The 18,688-nt window shown below is 46.2% G+C and overlaps 1 protein-coding gene across 1 annotated transcript; it reads left to right on the top strand.

The window, feature by feature from the left end:
- Positions 1-780: 780 nt before the first annotated feature.
- On the top strand, positions 781-14,773 carry cdc5l (CDC5 cell division cycle 5-like (S. pombe)). Its single transcript, XM_080849808.1, has 16 exons — positions 781-945; positions 1,742-1,845; positions 2,034-2,195; positions 2,334-2,461; positions 2,832-2,931; positions 3,264-3,482; positions 3,589-3,733; positions 3,988-4,176; positions 4,306-4,454; positions 4,784-4,946; positions 5,984-6,148; positions 7,959-8,039; positions 8,990-9,232; positions 10,601-10,798; positions 13,109-13,321; positions 14,049-14,773. Exons 1-16 carry the CDS (start codon positions 901-903, stop codon positions 14,154-14,156), a joined length of 2,412 nt encoding a protein of 803 aa, XP_080705934.1. The 5' UTR covers positions 781-900; the 3' UTR covers positions 14,157-14,773.
- The last annotated feature ends 3,915 nt before the right edge of the window (positions 14,774-18,688 follow it).

The raw sequence follows: 18,688 nt of genomic DNA, 5'->3' as shown, positions 1-18,688 counted from the left end.
AGGGGCAGCAGGGGCAGGGCGGGCAGGACGGGCTGGCCTCACTCACAGCTGCCCGCACAGCAGCCGGCCTGGCTCCAAGGAGCTGAGCTGCAGCTGCCCCACTGACACGCACCTTTTAAGATGGACAGCTAACCGAGGGGGAGAACCCTCAGAACCAACACAGCTGTGTGGGGCCCAGCAGAGCCCTGCAACATGACCAGATTGCCTTACGGTACAAGCGTGAACCAACACAACAGACTTTGCAGCTGTGAGAAATACTTTTCTCTTCTCTTTCTACTTTTTGTCAATCCAGGCTCTACTGTAGGCTACTGTACACCAAAGTATTAGAAAGCAGGGCCTCTGCGGTTTGTGTTTTGCATCAAGAGGAAGCTTAAGTTCAATTATATTCTGCCCAAGAAGAGATGATAAAATAAAAAAATAATGATAGTGATCATAATTATTGATTATGTGTGTGTGATTATACGTGTATACAATACATTATATATATACTGTATATACACACACAAATGCTTAGTGCATGAATAGCACATGTTTTTCACTGTCATCTGTATGTATGTGTAATACAATTTCAGCTGCATTTGGCTTATTTCGGTTTATGGTTTTAATCTGGTTCCAATTCCTTTGACACAAATGCTGCATGGCCTCACATGCAACCTGCAATGACACCCTCCAATACACTAGGTGGCAAACATGCACTGGTATTTGTTATGGCTCGTTTTTCAATCCAATGAGGAAAACCTGTTACCCACAATTCCGTGATACAGTTCTAGACGCCATAGTTGTTCGCGTTGAGAACTCAACGCGTTGTGACTGTGATTTGAATTTTCCCCAAAAGTTTCCCCTCTCCGGGTGTTATTTGTTGTTTCTAACTGTGAAGGTCTAAAATATAAATCTTCCAAGATGCCGCGTATTATGATCAAGGGTGGTGTTTGGCGAAACACCGAGGTACGTATATTAGTTTAACAAGCTAACCAGTGTGGCTAACTACCATTAGCTTACCGCTAGTTCGCAGTAATATTGAGGTTATATTAGAGGCTATGTAGCAAACTATATTAATTTATTCCGTGTATTCAGGATATAGGACGCGTATGTATGATCATACCTTTACATAAAACTATGTTAGTTGTATACACGCTGATTATAACCGTTGAACTTTGATAGTTTTGCAGACTGCACTAACTTGGCCCCCTTGTCAAGACATGTCGTTGCTAGCTTGGACTATCTTTAAATTAGCAGTCAAGGAAACGTTTAACGTTTACTATAATTTAACAGTATATTGCCAGAGTTTTGTACCTGTCTAGTGATGATTTGCTACATAGTCTAAAATGATAAATTAACTCAAATTGTGATGCTCTTTTAAGAGAGCTGCATAGGAAGCAGTGCTAGCGAATGGATTGCTAGCAATAACTTAGTAAACATTGGCGCTAGATTCGAGTTCAGAAGGTTGCGTAGAAACTTATGTAAGTTATGATGTTTGTTAACGTTTTCAAGCTTGTCATATATTCCCCCTTATCAAGTATATGGTCAACTGTTCTGTATTAGTTGCAAATCTTTTATTGGTATCCAATAACCATCTGCTTGAGTGTAATATTGCTAACATTTTGAGACTGCCAAATGTAGTCCTTGAAAGTTAGACCATTTTTGTTGAATTTATTTAAAGTTAACCAGTTACACCTATTTGTCAGGTTAAGTATAATACACAAAGTGCTAGATCATTCATTTCCCCACTTTCCACTTGTAGGATGAGATTCTCAAAGCAGCTGTTATGAAATATGGCAAAAACCAGTGGTCTCGAATTGCTTCGCTTCTGCACAGAAAATCAGCCAAACAGTGCAAGGCTAGATGGTAAGTTACCCCTTGCAAGTGTGTTAATATACAATATGTATTTCATGTGTTATTGCAATTTTATACTTCATTTGGAAGTGGTACAGCTCACTGCATCTGTCATATATTAGTTAATATTAGTATTGGTCTACAGTGGGTGTCCAGTGGGTGTTGCATTTCAGGTTCCATGAACGTGTCTTTGTGGATAGGTATGAGTGGCTGGACCCCAGCATTAAGAAGACAGAATGGTCCAGAGAGGAAGAAGAGAAACTGCTCCATCTGGCCAAGCTGATGCCCACACAGTGGAGGACCATTGCCCCCATCATCGGACGCACTGCTGCCCAGTGTCTGGAGCACTACGAGTTCCTGCTGTGAGTGGGAAGCCTGCACACACAATGACTTCATGCTGCATGTTGCTGTTTAGAGGAACATATCTGTATACATTTGTTGAACTGCTTTCTCATAATGAACTTTGAAATTATTTGTTGCCTTCTGTGTGTGCACTGCAGAGATAAAGCTGCTCAAAGAGACAATGAGGAGGATGCAGGGGATGACCCCCGCAAGCTTAAACCAGGAGAGATTGACCCCAATCCTGAGACCAAACCTGCCAGGCCCGACCCTGTGGACATGGACGAAGGTAAGCCTCAGGTCTTTGTTGCGGCATGATGTGATGACAAACAGCTCTGGAGATGCTGTAGTCTCCTAACTACTGTGCTTTTCCAGATGAGCTGGCATGATGTGATGACAAACAGGGCTGGAGATGCTGTAGTCTCCTAACTACTGTGCTTTTCCAGATGAGCTGGCATGATGTGATGACAAACAGGGCTGGAGAAGCTGTAGTCTCCTAACTACTGTGCTTTTCCAGATGAGCTGGCATGATGTGATGGCACACAGCTCTGGAGATGCTGTAGTCTCCTAACTACTGTGCTTTTCCAGATGAGCTGGCATGATGTGATGGCACACAGCTCTGGAGAAGCTGTAGTCTCATAACTACTGTGCTTTTCCAGATGAGCTGGAGATGCTGTCGGAGGCCAGAGCTCGTCTGGCCAACACTCAGGGCAAAAAGGCCAAGAGGAAAGCCAGAGAGAAGCAGCTGGAGGAGGCCAGGTAAAGCACAGGATCCTCAGCTCAGTCTCAGGCCCAACCGCACTCTTCTCTGACTGGTAGTAAAATATCTGCTAACATTGGGCCATACCACTGTGCCCTGGTGCCTGGAAAGATTGATTTTATTGCCACATTCCCTTTATATTCCCTTAATAAAGACACTGTGAAATATATTGTTGGGGACCACATAGTGTCAAATTACAATAGTTTCATCACATTTAAAAAAACAGCCACCCTGTTTGATAACTCTGATAATGCTCAGTGCACAGTTGGAAATGCTGCATCTCCTTTTGACATGATTTTAACACCGGTGCCTCCTCTCCTCTGCGCGTCAGACGGCTGGCTGCCCTTCAGAAGCGCAGGGAGCTGCGGGCCGCAGGCATTGACATCCAGAAGAAGAGGAAGAAGAAGAGGGGCGTGGACTACAACGCCGAAATCCCCTTCCAGAAGAAGCCGGCTCAGGGCTTTTACGACACGTCCATGGAGAACTACGACGCCCTGGAGCCTGACTTCAAGAGACTCCGTCAGCAGCACCTGGATGGAGAGCTGAGGAAGTGAGTGGAGCTCACACAACACTCTTTTTATGGAATGTGTTTATTCCTGCTTTTCCAAAAAAAATGGTTTATTGTTTCTTCATGTGTAACTTCCCCTTGCCCACAGCGAGAAGGAAGACCGAGAGCGCAAAAGGGACAGGCAGAAGATCAAGAAGAAGAAGGAGTCCGATCTCCCGTCAGCCATCCTGCAGACCAGCGGTGTGTCTGAGTTCACCAAGAAGAGGAGCAAGCTGGTGCTGCCAGCCCCTCAGGTTAGAAGAAGGGTCACTGTGTCCTTTCTGCCTGCTGTTACCAGCGGAGTGACCGTCTTCAGCTCACTCAGAGACTGTGGCCTTCTGTGTTATTCCATTACAGAAAGTTGTTTTTAGTGGCATAGCAGGGAGTAAGACTGTGGGAAGGATCATGTGTGTGTTTTAAAGTGCAGATTTGAAGTGTAGGATATTTCCTGGTTCTGAAGCTGGCCCGTGCCTGTTTCACTCATGTGTGCATGTTGATGTTCTTGTAGATTTCTGACGGCGAGCTGGAGGAGGTGGTCAAACTGGGCCAGGCCAGTGAGATCGCCCGCCAGACGGCCGAGGAGTCCGGCATCACCAACTCCGCCTCCAGCGCTCTGCTGTCAGAGTACAACGTCACCAACAACGCCATGGCGCTCCGCACTCCCAAAACTCCTGCCGCCCAGGACAAGATCCTCCAGGTAAGCCAAGCCTGGCCACTCCCAAGAACCCACCACTGCTTCAAGATCACACGCTTGCATGAAGGTTTATCACGTTGGTCGGTAACATGTGTAAGAACAGATTGTACCTCTGTGTGACCCACTATTCAGGAGGCCCAGAATCTGATGGCCCTGACGAATGTAGACACACCTCTGAAAGGAGGCCTGAACACCCCCCTGCACGAGAGCGACTTCTCCGGGATCACCCCTACGAGACAGGTGGTGCAGACCCCCAACACCGTGCTCACCACCCCCTTCAGGTATGCTTCTGCAACATGTGGATGACTGGACCATGGTTATTGTTCTCTCACCCCTGCAGACGCTACTAGTATGCACAGAGGTGTTCTCTTAAGGTTTGGTTATGGGGAAGAAGTTTTGAGACTCGCATCAATGGTTTTTGTTAGTTTTTGAAGCATTTCTGTCTTGGCTTTGTAAGTCTACATGGTGGAAATTAGTGGCATATTTGTTTTGCTTGAACACAAACCCAGCTCGTTTCAGGTGTCCCTTCCAGGGATGATGTTTATACTACTGCTGCTGTGTTCATGCTGTTGATGTGTCTGAGCACCTGTCATTGGCTCCCCTCCCGCAGGACACCCAGCCATGGCGCAGAGGGCATGACCCCCCACAGCGGCATGACCCCCAAACCCACGGTGGGCGTGACCCCTGGCCGCACCCCACTGCGTGATAAACTCAACATCAACACAGAGGACGGCTCCGTCGACTACACCGACCCCGTCTTCACCAAACACATGGTACGCATGCAACTAAGCTGCCTCACTGTCCACATCGGGCCCCTGCATCACATGAGGTCACAGGACTAGTGTCCACTGCATCACATGAGGTCACAGGACTAGTGTCCACTGCATCACATGAGCTCATATGACTAGTGTCCACTGCATGAGATGAAGTCACATGACTAGTTTCCACTGCATCACATGAGGTCACAGGACTAGTGTCCACTGCATCACATGAGCTCATATGACTAGTTTCCACTGCATGAGATGAAGTCACATGACTAGTTTCCACTGCATGAGATGAGGTCACATGACTAGTGTCCACTGCATCAGATGAGGTCACATGACTAGTGTCCACTGCATCACATGAGCTCATATGACTAGTGTCCACTGCATGAGATGAAGTCACATGACTAGTTTCCACTGCATCACATGAGGTCACAGGACTAGTGTCCACTGCATCACATGAGCTCATATGACTAGTTTCCACTGCATGAGATGAAGTCACATGACTAGTTTCCACTGCATGAGATGAGGTCACATGACTAGTGTCCACTGCATCAGATGAGGTCACATGACTAGTGTCCACTGCATGAGATGAGGTCACATGACTAGTGTCCACTGCATCAGATGAGGTCACATGACTAGTGTCCACTGCATCACATAAGGTCACATGACTAGTGTCCACTGCATCACATGAGGTCACATGACTCGTTTCCACTGGATCAGATGAGCTCACAGATAACTCAAAATTGAGACCCTTGTCACTTAAAATAATGCAGGAGTATCTGATGCATGTTTCGATAATAGAATTTAGTTAACATTTCACATGCATCCTGGTGCCTCTTTTTTATACTTGCCTATTTGTTATCTGAATGAACAGCACTCTCCACTCCCACATGTCTGATATTAACAGACGTAAATCCCACATGGTCTCCTTACAGAAGAAGCTATTCTTAAAGCCTTGGGTTTATTCTAGCCAGTGCTAACTGTGCTTAGTAGATGTGGAGGGGCCTCTTAACACTAATCGTCCTCTTGTGAACCATCCATGTCAGCAACGAGAGAGTCGTGAGCAGCTGAAGATGGCCCTGCTGTCACTGCCGGTGCCGAAGAACGACTTTGAGATTGTGCTGCCTGAGAACGCCGAGCGGGAGATGGAGGAGCCTGAGACGGATGAGAGCTTTGTGGAGGACGCCTCTGAGATAGAGCTGCGCAAAAGGGTCAGTACACTTGTCTTTGCTGGTCTAGCAGGGTCCAAGGTTTAAAATGGCCTTCGTTCAGGTTAGATATACTCTGTGCCTATTACATGACCGTAATGAAGATGATGGCGTGTAGGTCTGTGTTATGACATGCACATAACATTATTATCCAAAGGCAGAAGGGCTGCTCATTTATGGCAAAGATCATTACCATGGTTATTCTGGTCAATATTGAGATCATAATTATTTAACACTCATTGACTTTGAAACAAAATGCATTAATTTAATAATAATAAAAAAAATAGTCTTTTTAACAGTGAATTTCCTTTAACTTTAAATATAATTCAACTGCAAAACATAAAGTCAATGTAAGAAAAGGATTAATTATACAACAGTTAGATCCGGTCTAATGATTTATTCATTTCTGATTGGAGTGGAGCCAGACTCTTCACCACTAGTAATCACTCCTCGTTTGATATACTTTAACTATTGAACTGTTTGACATCTACATTCCATTCCATTCCATTCCATTCATTTTCCATTCAGTGAGAGAGCACAATGGCTGGCAGCGATCTCAAAGCTTTCGAGTGAGGAAAGGGAGCAAGTGGAGTAGGGGAATGTACACATTAACATGGAACGTGAAGAGTGTATGAATTATGCTCACAATTAGGCCCTCTGACCCAACTTGGCTGTACAGTGACCCTATTTGTTGCTTGCCGATGCTTGACCCCATAAATGCTTAATGTCAAAAAGACTTGACACCGAAAATGAGAGTTGGAGCAATTTTTTGTGAGGCAGAGAATGAATAAACTTAATCAAAATAAACGAAATTCAACTCCATCCACGGCTGTGATTATAGCTGAATTGGTTTCACCTTGTTGACCAAGGCGCTCTTTTGGTCATCTTGGCTCAAGCTGAACTAAACATGCCACAGCCTGGCTAGGGCTGGTTTGGGCTTTTAGGGAGGGTAGAAAGCACACCGCAGGAAAGGAAAGGGGTGCGTTGGATTTGTAACACAAGACAAGACGAGCATTTTCGTTATTGTTGGAAGCCATAATCCCAATCAACCAAAGCCATTTCCTTCCATGATGGGCATAGCAGTGATCCGTGTCTAACCTTCAGCAATAACAAGATTCTGTTAGTCAGTGTGCCATGCAAACCTCTGTAAACCTAATAGTTCAGTAATTGCAGGGTTCTGAGAGTAAAATATAAAACCATGTTGAGTAGGTGGTCATCTGTATGAGAGTGTAGTGTAATGCTGTGTTGAGTAGGTGGTCATCTGTATGAGTGTGTAGTATAATGCTGTGTTGAGTAGGTGGTCATCTGTATGGGAGTGCAGTATTATACCGTGTTGAGTAGGTGGTCATCTGTGTGAGAGTGTAATATAATACTGTGTTGAGTAGGTGGTCATCTGTGTGGGATCTGTATGAGAGTGTAATATAATACACTCTCATGCCGTGTTGAGTAGGTGGTCATCTGTGTGGGATCTGTATGAGAGTGTAATATAATACTGTGTTGAGTAGGTGGTCATCTGTATGGGAGTGCAGTATAATACCGTGGTGAGTAGGTGGTCATCTGTATGGGAGTGTAATATTATACCGTGTTGAGTAGGTGGTCATCTGTATGAGAGTGTAATATTATACTGTGTTGAGTAGGTGGTCATCTGTATGAGAGTGTAATATTATACCGTGTTGAGTAGGTGGTCATCTGTATGAGAGTGTAGTATTATACCGTGTTGAGTAGGTGGTCATCTGTATGAGAGTGCAGTATTATACCGTGTTGAGTAGGTGGTCATCTGTGTGGGATCTTGATCACCTGTCTCTCTCCCCAGGCGGTCCGGGATGCAGAGCGGGAGAAGGAGCTGAAGCAGAGACACGTGGCCGTGCAGAGAGAGATGCCCCGCCCCACAGAGGTCAGCCACACCCACCTCAGAATGTGTCAATGTTAACTGATGATCAGACTCTAAAAGCATACATCAGCACAGCTCAGAATGTGACTATGTTAACTGATGATCAGACTCTGAGAAGACATACACACCTCAGAATGTGTCAATGTTAACTGATGATCAGACTCTAAAAGCATACATCAGCACAGCTCAGAATGTGACCATGTTAACTGATGAACATACTCTGAGAAGACATACATCACCACACACACCTCAGAATGTGACTATGTTAACTGATGAGCAGACTCTGAGAAGACATACATCACCACACACACCTCAGAATGTGACCATGTTAACTGATGAGCAGACTCTGAGAAGACATACACACCTCAGAATGTGACCATGTTAACTGATGAACATACTCTGATAAGACATACATCACACACACATCTCAGAATGTGACCATGTTAACTGATGATCAGACTCTGAGAAGACATACATCACCTCAGAATGTGACCATGTTAACTGATGAGCAGACTCTGAGAAGACATACATCACCTCAGAATGTGACCATGTTAACTTATGAGCAGACTCTGAGAAGACATACACACCTCAGAATGTGACCATGTTAACTGATGAACATACTCTGATAAGACATACATCACACACACATCTCAGAATGTGACCATGTTAACTGATGAGTAGACTCTGAGAAGACATACATCACCACACACACCTCAGAATGTGACCATGTTAACTGATGAGTAGACTCTGAGAAGACATATATCAAAGGGCTCAAAGGGGTGTCTGATTTGTATTGACTTATTTTTAAATCAACACATGCTGTTTTAGTCATTGTGAAAATCTGTAAGAAATCTGTTGGTTAGTAACGGACCTCTTGTCCATTTGCAAGTCCTTAATGAGAATAGTGTGGCAAAGTCTGTCTAAAGGTCAAACATGGCTTGTGTGACGGACAGGTGAACGAGACCATCCTGAGGCCGCAGACCGCGGAGCCCCCCCTGTCCGAGCTGCAGCTGGCCGAGGAGCTGATCAAGAGGGAGATGATCACCATGGTCCACTACGACAGCCTGCACCACCCCTACATCGAGGCCCTGAGCAGGAAGGTCAAGGGCGTGGGCTCCAGCTCCAACAACGCAGAGCACATCGCCTACCTGGACAAGACCCCCTATCACAAAGTACAAGAGGAAGACCTCAAGAAGGTGGGTGTTAGGGTGGAGGACTGTACCATACACCTCAAGGAAGGTCAGGGATTAAACACTAGGCTTTGAGTGCACTACAAAGATTGTTTTGATTTTAGCATTCATTGAAAATGTATACACTTTTCCTAGGATTAGTTTTCTACAGTTTTATACACTTTTCATCGCTCACAGCCTGTGCTCCCTGGCATTGCTCCGAACAGCTCCCTCCGCATGGGAGAACTTGAGCTGTGAGATGAGCTGGTGCTGTACAGTCGTGGCCAGAACTTTTGAGAATGACACAAAATTGCTGGGTTGCTGCTTCAGTGTCTTTAGATATTCTTGTCAGATGTTACTATGGAAGACTGAAGTATAGTTACAAGCATTTTATAAGTGTCAAAGGCTTTTATGGACCCAAAATATCAATGTTTTGTTCCCTGATTCACTTAGTTATCACTTTTGCCTTATGGTAAGGTGCTCCATCATGCTGGAAAAGGCATTGTTCGTCACCAAACTGTTCCTGGGTGGTTGGGAGAAGTTGCTCTTCATGTAATTGTCAATAAAAAGCCTTTGACGATTATTTAATGTTTCATAGTTACATCTGACAAAAATATCTAAAGACACTGAAGCAGCAAACTTTGAAAATGTATATTTCATTCTCAAAACTTTTGGCCACGACTGTACGGTTGGCCCTCGCCCTTTCTCAGTGCTCCAGAGGACATTCTGTGGTTAGCTTGAGGTTTGGGAAGCGGAGGCACAGCCATGGTGTTTCAGCAGAGGCCTGCCACCCCTCCTGGGACAGTGTTGTGGAGTAGGACTCCGTCCCCAGCAGGACAACATGGAGGAGGGCTGTGCCAGGGCTATTTGAAGGCTGCCAGATGCTGCTGTCGCAATAAACCACCTTAGAGTGGACATGTCATTTCCTGCTGACTCCTAGAGGCATTTGTTTCATTGGAAGTAAACACTACTGAATGTGTCATGGGAACGCTGAGCCATCCGTACACCCATTGTTATTTGCAGTTTGTTGACAACAGATGTCGACTTCTAAATATTACAAAAAAGAATCAAATGTCGACAGAGATTGCCTCTGTGATGCGTTTGGACTTGGAGCCCATTAATGATTGTTTTCTTCTTTTCCATGTTCCCACATTGCTGTCTAAACATGACATTGTCATCAGGTTGTCATAAGTAATTATCACAAAAGGGAACATTTGAAGGGCTTTGATCTTGAGTCTGTGAGAACAGGTTTGATTGAAGTAATATGCTGCGTGGGATCTTTACCAGACATCTTTTGGAACTAAGTCTGGATTGAGGGATTCGTAAGATGAAAGGATGAAGTAGTAAATACCAGTAGTAGTAATTTTGTTTTTGTTTCTCCCTGGCTGCCTGCAGGCGTCGGAGCTCCTGACCCAGGAGATGGAGGTGGTGAAGCAGGGCATGGGCCACGGTGACCTGTCCATCGACGCCTACAACCAGGTGTGGGAGGAGTGCTACAGCCAGGTGCTCTACCTGCCTGGCCAGAGCCGCTACACCCGGGCCAACCTGGCCAGCAAGAAGGACCGCATCGAGTCCCTGGAGAAGAGACTGGAGGTAGGCTGAACTCCCTACGCATCGCATCGCATGCAGCTGTCATTGGGCTCTCCTGCCAGTAGGTGGCAGTGTTGCACAGCTCTGTGTTGCTATCTGCTAGTGTGAGTTGCAGAAAAAAAAAATGAATATTGAAGGCCGTTGTTTTTGTTCTGTTTGTAAAAGCATCAGTTCACAATTTTTTTTATATACTCTCAAAAATGTCCAATTTGAAGCTTAATTGCGCTTTAATTACAAGCTATCATTCTGTCTGAGAAATGTGGCTCCAAAGTTTTTTTTTCCCCCTCTCTCTTTTTCCTTCACATACAAGCGAAGATTTTCCCAGAAGGAAAATAGCCTCAAATGATATTTTCTGTAATTATGTCATTCATCACTTAATCCTCCATTCCCATTCCCCCGTTCGCACATTTGTGGATGAAGTTTCATGACTTGAATGTCAACCGCCTTTTTAAAAGTAATTCCAGCCAATCGCCCTGGTCTTTTTGTAAATAAATGAGTGGATTGAAACGGTGACAGTTTAATCAGCTTAATCATGCAAGGGTCACAGACTAATTAAGAGTCCCTGTGGTGTAATCACACGTCTATGAACTGTTTTAACGCCACTCAAAACATCCTGGGGCCTTAGACACTGGGATGTGTGCTCTGCTTTCAGAGACAGGGTGAGAGAGATAGAGCGAGGAGGAGGGAAGGGGGGAGAGAGAGAGACGGAGGGAGGAAGAGAGACGCATATGTGCAAAGTTTCAGTTAATCAAGGGGAGCCGTCTCCACAAAGGGTGCGTTTGTTTCATATTTTTTGGCTCTGAACACTGGGCGGAAACTTGGAGCCCATTCACACAGCAGCGCTCTCGGAGGCGACGGAGGCTGGGGGCGTGTGTGTGTGTGTGTGTGTGTGTGTGTGTGTTTGTGTGGTGTGTGTGTGTGTGTGTGGGGGCTTGGGGAGAGGCTGGGTGGGATGGGGGAGGCTGCCGTCACTTCATTCAATGAAGCAACAGGATTTGTAGTTCTGGCAGCTGCATACCACATTTATCAAATAGCAGCAGGAGCCTCTGAAGCTGCACACCAGCGCTAACCCCTGGGGGAGAGTGTGTGTGTGGGGGTGTGTGGGTGTGTGTGTGTGGGTGGGTGGGAGGGGGTGCCGTGTCTGGTACCCCCCACGACCCTCCACCCCCTAACAGCGGCAGGCATCTTGAAACAGCAGCCTCCATCCCTGCCGACGGCCTCCCTCAGTGCAGCGCTGTGGCGACCGCAGAGAGTCAACAAGGCCAGCGGGTTCACGTGCGGAGGCTCCACACGGCCAGCCTGCACTGGGGGGGGGGGTTACCACAGATGCACTCTAATGCTGCTGCTGTAGTTTACCATCAACACTTAGGCTAGGCTGCCCGCTCCTTCTCCATCCACTTTCATGATCACTCCCCTGTTGTTTACAGTCACTAGGTTTCTCTGTTTGACTCTCCTAGTATTCTCTCTCTCTCTCTCTCTCTCTTCATTGCACTTTTGTCCTCCCATCCCCTCATCCCCTCTTCTATGGCTCTGGCCCAAGTGCATGAGGATGCCCAGGCTGTTATTCTTCTGTCTGCTTTAATTGTGCTGTAAATGACCCTACTCTGGCCACCAAGAAGGGCAGGAATGGGAGTGTGTAAGCAGATCCCGGTTGGAAAGGGGTGGAATGGTCTGGTAATAGGGGAACTCGGAGGAGATGCAGTGTGTTTTTGCCATGGAACGTGTTGACGTTGGACGGGTTGTAGTATTGTTTTAAGCACTGGCTGTTTTTCTGCAAGTCACAGGTAATTGTAAAACTAACCCTTCTGTGAATGGTTTCTGTTTAGTTGGTACTCAGTATGTAATTTCTTTTTTTTGTTCCATACTGCCATGTTCTTTCGGTGCTGCCAGCATTGGAAAACATAATCAGCACTTTGAGCTTTTATCCAGATCTCTGCTGAAGCATCAGTGTTTGAAAACAGAAACTCTCGCATGAGTTTGCAGTTTTGACTCCGGCTGAAAAACAGCCCTGGTGTATTGGTGTGACCTGTCAACACGAGTCGAGATGATATAGAATCCCCCCTGCTTGATGTATGTTTGATCTAATGCTGTGCCTTTAGTCCCTACTAAGCAAAGGAATCAAATAAAGGTCATCATTGTTCAGGTACATTGTGCACAGCCTCAAAACCAGCCATTTCCCAGAAACATTTTGTAGCCCCGAATGATAAACAATAATGCTAATACTATTAATGGAGGTTGTTTCGGGCCACAAATCCTAGAATGGTTGTCAGGGAAACTGATGTTCCAACTTGGCTGCTGCCCCTCCTCTCTTAGATCAACCGCGGCCACATGACCATGGAGGCCAAGCGAGCGGCCAAGATGGAGAAGAAGATGAAGATCCTGCTGGGCGGCTACCAGTCGCGCGCCATGGGCCTGGTCAAGCAGCTGAGCGAGCTGTGGGACCAGGTGGAGCAGGCCCACATGGAGCTGCGCACCTTTGGGGAGCTGAAGAAGCAGGAGGACCTGGCCATCCCACGCCGCCAGGAGGTGAGGGGCTCATGGAGGGGCTGATGGGTCCTCAGAGGGACCAGAACGTGTGTTCAGCTGTAGGGGACCAGACCGTGGGTTCAGCTGTAGGGGACCAGACCGTGGGTTCAGCTGTAGGGGACCAGACCGTGGGTTCAGCTTTAGGGGACCAGACCGTGGGTTCAGCTGTAGGGGACCAGACCGTGGGTTCAGCTTTAGGGTACCAGACCATGGGTTCAGCTTTAGGGGACCAGACCGTGGGTTCAGCTGTAGGGGACCAGACCGTGGGTTCAGCTTCAGGGGACCAGACCGTGTGGTCAGCTTTAGGGGACCAGACCGTGTGGTCAGCTTTAGGGGACCAACCCTGTTGTATGCGTGTCAATGCACAGTGCAGGTGTTGACATTTGAGAGGGACATTTAGCAACAGTGCCCATTTCTCTTTGTGATTCCAAGGGTACACATGTTCAGTGTATAACCCGGTGCCTTTGATTTCAAAACAAATATGCTATATCCATGTAAATGTGAAATAATAATGACATTTTAGAAGTTCTGAGAATATTCTTGAAACGGGTAGGTCAAACCATAGCCTTGTGATGCGGCTGGAGTGATTGTCAGTGATTGTACATTATTGGGCTGTTGAGTTCAAAGGGTTTTGTGGCTAAGTAGGCTTGGTTGTAATATGCTGGTGGGTGTATCAGCGTGGCTTTCCTTCTGTTCTGACGTGCTGTGGCGTTGTGTTTTATTTCAGGCCCTGAGAGAGGACGTTCAGAGACAGCAGGAGCGTGAGAAGGAGCTCCAGCAGAGGTTTGGAGACCTGCTCCTGGAGAAGGAGACGCTGGTTGGGGAGAAGTTTTAAAACCGAACGGAACTGAACTGAACTGAATCAGATCACTCATAGAGCTGGGCTGCTCAGAACCAGCTCTCTCTCTCTATCTCCCTCTCTCTCCCCATCTCAGCTCCAAAGCATGTGACCCATAACCCTGGACCACTACGCTCTCTGTACTGGTGGTCAAGCAGAAAACTAGCTTCAAGCACGTCTCTCTCTGTGCGCGTGTTTGTGTGTGTGTTGCTGTTTGTCGGCTTTCACGTTTTGTGTGAGTGCTGGACATTATGACTCGATTCGACTGATTATGACTTGATCCTATGTCTCAGCTTCGGCTAGGGTGTACAGAGGGATGATTGCGGACAGGTAACATTTTGTGAGCAGTTAATGTGAAGTTAACACGTCACAACATTTAATGTTTTAAAAATGGCAAAAAAAATTGATTTGTGGATATTGCTTTCAGTGATCTGAAACAGTGTACATAACGTTATGCTAGATGTTGGTTATTTTTTACATTTGTCGAACTAGGCCCTCATTTTCGGTTTAACGTTGGATTTGGCTTCCTGTACTTGGTTTGCATCAAGTGAGATGAATGGTCCTTAAAGGCAAGGTGAGGGGTGCCTTGCTATGGTAATAAAATGTACTGTCGATTCTAAAATAATGTCTTGTTTTTTTTTGCCACATCACACTCAGTCAAAATAGTGGTCAGGTGTGTTCGGACACAGGGCGACTAGTATTTTTAGTATTAAAACCTACTTCCTAATGAGTTATTTTTCATATTTTACCCAGCTCTTATAGAATTACTGCTTAAGCTACTTGTGCTCATTTTCTAGCCAGTTCGACTCAATGGAGCAATTGAATACGCCTCCCTGACAAATTGACGTTTTGTCCTGCACCTTAACTCAAACGTTAGTGCTGGCTAGCCCCTAACTGCTGTGTTATTACTACCTTTGGAGGAAACCTGCCGCTCTGAAAGCTTGGGGGACCCTGGGCGAGTAACTTTATCTCTTCTGTTCGTGTCGAGCTCTAATTACAGTCTTCCATAAACGCCACTGCCAGGGCCCCCAGGGGAGTGCTGCGAAGGGGCCGTGCAGAATTTACAGTGTAAACAGCAGGTAGAGGATTGGGTAGATCAAGCATGGGGGAGAACACACTACACCCAGCTGCTCCAGCCTCTCTCTTGACTGCCATTAGTTATGACCTGTTGAGCTCCTCAAATAGCTGTGGATTTGGCTCCAACCAGAGCACCTCACATGTGGGGAGTGAGTAGGTCCTGGATCCAACCAGAGCACCTCACATGGGGGGAGTGAGGAGGTCCTGGCTCCAACCAGAGCACCTCACATGGGGGGAGTGAGGAGGTCCTGGCTCCAACCAGAGCACCTCACATGGGGGGAGTGAGGAGGTCCTGGCTCCAACCAGAGCACCTCACATGGGGGGAGTGAGGAGGTCCTGGCTCCAACCAGAGCACCTCACATGGGGGGAGTGAGGAGGTCCTGGATCCAAGCAGAGCACCTCACATGGGGGGAGTGAGGAGGTCCTGGCTCCAACCAGAGCACCTCACATGGGGGGAGTGAGGAGGTCCTGGCTCCAAGCAGAGCACCTCACATGGGGGGAGTGAGGAGGTCCTGGCTCCAAGCAGAGCACCTCACATGGGGGGAGTGAGGAGGTCCTGGCTCCAAGCAGAGCACCTCACATGTGGGGAGTGAGGAGGTCCTGGATGCTACAGGTAATGAACACAACACACTTGGCATCAATATAAAATGCCAAAAAAAGGGAAAAAAACTTTTTTGAAGAACAAGTTCATGCGTGGTAGTTGTGTGGTAATGGCTTTTTGGTGAGTGAAGTGTGTGTAGATGGAAATGTGTGCAGTAATGGATGACGCCTGAACCCTAAAGAGATAAAGCCCATTTCCAGTCCACCGCTTAGAAAAAGACTCAGGCGACCGCGCCTATTACATCTAATAAGAAAAGCCCTGCATTCGCAGTTTTAGGCTGTTTTACCAAAGCGCTTGGACTATCTGATGGGGTCTGGCACCCTGGCAAAAACATTGTGGCTTTTATACGTCATTAAGGAAATTGTCAATTTATGTAAAATGTAGTCACTCTATCTGTGCCTTACATCATTGGAAAACCAATCATGCTGTGGGCTGCTTCAGATGTCAGCTTAGCGGGAAAGGTCTGTGAACTTTCTGTGCGGTGGTAGCCAAGCTTAATTAATTGTTCTTATTGGATGTTTGATCAGAGACCTTAAGATGTCCTCTGCAGTACTCGACTCCAAGGTAACGGAAGCCATCACTTGTGTGCTTGATGTGGAGGCCTGAGAGAGAGATTATTCAACTGACTCATTAGTGCATTATTAAATTAGGCTCTCTGGGCATGACCTCACCAGCGCCTTACATGTGTACATCATTATAGTGTAGGCCACTCCATGCAGGTCTCTTCTCATTTGGTGTACTTATTCACTTATGTCTCACCGCTCTGAAATGGCTGAGGTGGGCACACTGGGCATGGGCATGACATGTGGGTACAGCCAGGCTGGGCTTCATGTTTCTGATCTACCACTCATTCATTGATAATCTCAACAGGATTTTGTGTCCAGGAAAACTAAAAGGTCCAATTATTTTGGCACCTACAACCATTTAATCATCATGGCATTAAATGAATACACAAATTTGCAAATCAGACGCACTCGGTAAGAGAATTTGACTTTTTAAAAACTACGTCTTAAACTTCTGGGGTCCAACATGCAGTTCTACCTGGAGCTGAGCAAGCATGTAGCATGTCATGTATCGAACGTACAAAGTGAGAGGGAAGGCAGGTCGAACTGGAAAAAATGAGAAGTACGTTGGAATTTAGGCAATAAGCAAGATGGGGGTTGACAATCCCCTAGACAAGTGACTGATTGATCCCTACATGTGTTTATTGTCAGTCTGTGTCAGCAGGCCTTTTCTATGACTGCTCTTACCTTGCAGTGATCGCTCACAGCATTTCACTCCAAGCTGTTCAACAAATAGTCATCCACAGGCCAGCAGTTGGTCAGCTGTTTGATGTAGGCCTTACTGTTTCCTACGGTGTGCGGGCTCATTCATTTCCAGCCTTTCTGAACACATTCTGCTGAGGGTAATTAATACAGGCGCAGCTCTGAGCCCGTGCACACTCCATCCATTGGCTGTCTGCTGGGGAAGTTGTACTTGGACACAATTCAGGATGCCTTGATTGTGGGGGAGCCAATTTGAGCCAGAAACACCAGGGTTACTAGCCTGACTAAAGCCAGACTATGTGTCTCTTACTCCATTTCTGCCTGTTTTATAGATGGGGAAACAAGCTGCTGAGGGGAACTTGTCAGCTCATTTCTTGAGTACTACCAATCAGCAGGTTGTGGGAAGTGGTTTAACAGATGACCGAGAGAAATTAAATAGGTTCCATAATTGGATCTAGTTAATAAAAGTACCATGTGGATGAATCAGAAAACTAAGCAGGAGTTGCAGAAACAAATGATATGCCTACAGTCTAAACATGTCCAGAGCACAATACATGCAATGAAGTGTCTGCTAGGCTACCAGTCCAACCATGTTCACTATGTCTTGAGATCTTTCTAGACTGTGAGTCCTTAGAATTTGGTTTTCTATCTTTCTTTTATCTTTTGTCTTAGGTCTAAAGGAAGGCGCCCAGTTTTTGTGTAGTGTCACTGTAACTACACTGGCGTACTGCATCCACACAGGCTGGGGTTTTAGCGCACTTTGAAGTCTTTCCACAAGTCTCCCTCTCAGGTACCCACTGGCTGTGCCCAAGTGGATTGCCAATTCGGACTACAGGATAACTTAAATGGCCTAAAATCTGGACACAAAAATGCAAAAGAAGCTAATGTCTACTGAGGGATGTCGCCATGTTAATTTTCTGCATAGTAATTGTTTTCTATTTTTCTAACTGGTTCAACTCACAATTGAGATGTGGGAGTGTGGATGTCTGGACTGGTTTTCCCTTGATCTGTCTGCTGATGTGAACACTTCACCCTAAGTCAACAATTATGACACCAGTGTTGAGTGGCACAGCTTGGAGGGAATTCCTCATCACACAAATCCTGTACTTTGTTTGGACTTTAATCGCAATTGGATTAAAACGAGAAAACATCTTGTACTATTAGTATATAAAGTATAGAGTATCACAGTCTCGGGACTCTGCCTTTCTGACTCATACTTTGTCCTGATGAACATCTTGTATTTGACAATGCAGTCTGTGAAGATGGCCAGAACGCACTGAGCTGGAGTTGTTATGAAAGTTTTGTTTCCCACAAGAAAGGGAGGGAGACAAAGGCTTCTCAGACAGAATTCCAACCATAGCATTGAAGGGGGTGGGGGTGAGAGGAGATATAATCGCACTGTCCAACAGTGAGATTGTCTTCTTACGTTCCCTGCAACCACGTGTGCAGAACTGAAAGGCAGCATGTTAACTGAATGGCAGAAGCAGAGATTAGACATGAGTTAACAGATGTGACTGCCCTGCGTGGTTACAACCTGGGGCTTAGGCTATGGAATGTCCAGTAGATCAATACAGACTTCAGACTAG

This window comes from Sprattus sprattus (genome assembly GCF_963457725.1).
Source record: "Sprattus sprattus genome assembly, chromosome: 13".
Taxonomy (NCBI): domain Eukaryota; kingdom Metazoa; phylum Chordata; class Actinopteri; order Clupeiformes; family Clupeidae; genus Sprattus; species Sprattus sprattus.
Note: the sequence above shows the minus strand (reverse complement) of the source record. Positions and strands in the feature narration are given on the sequence as shown.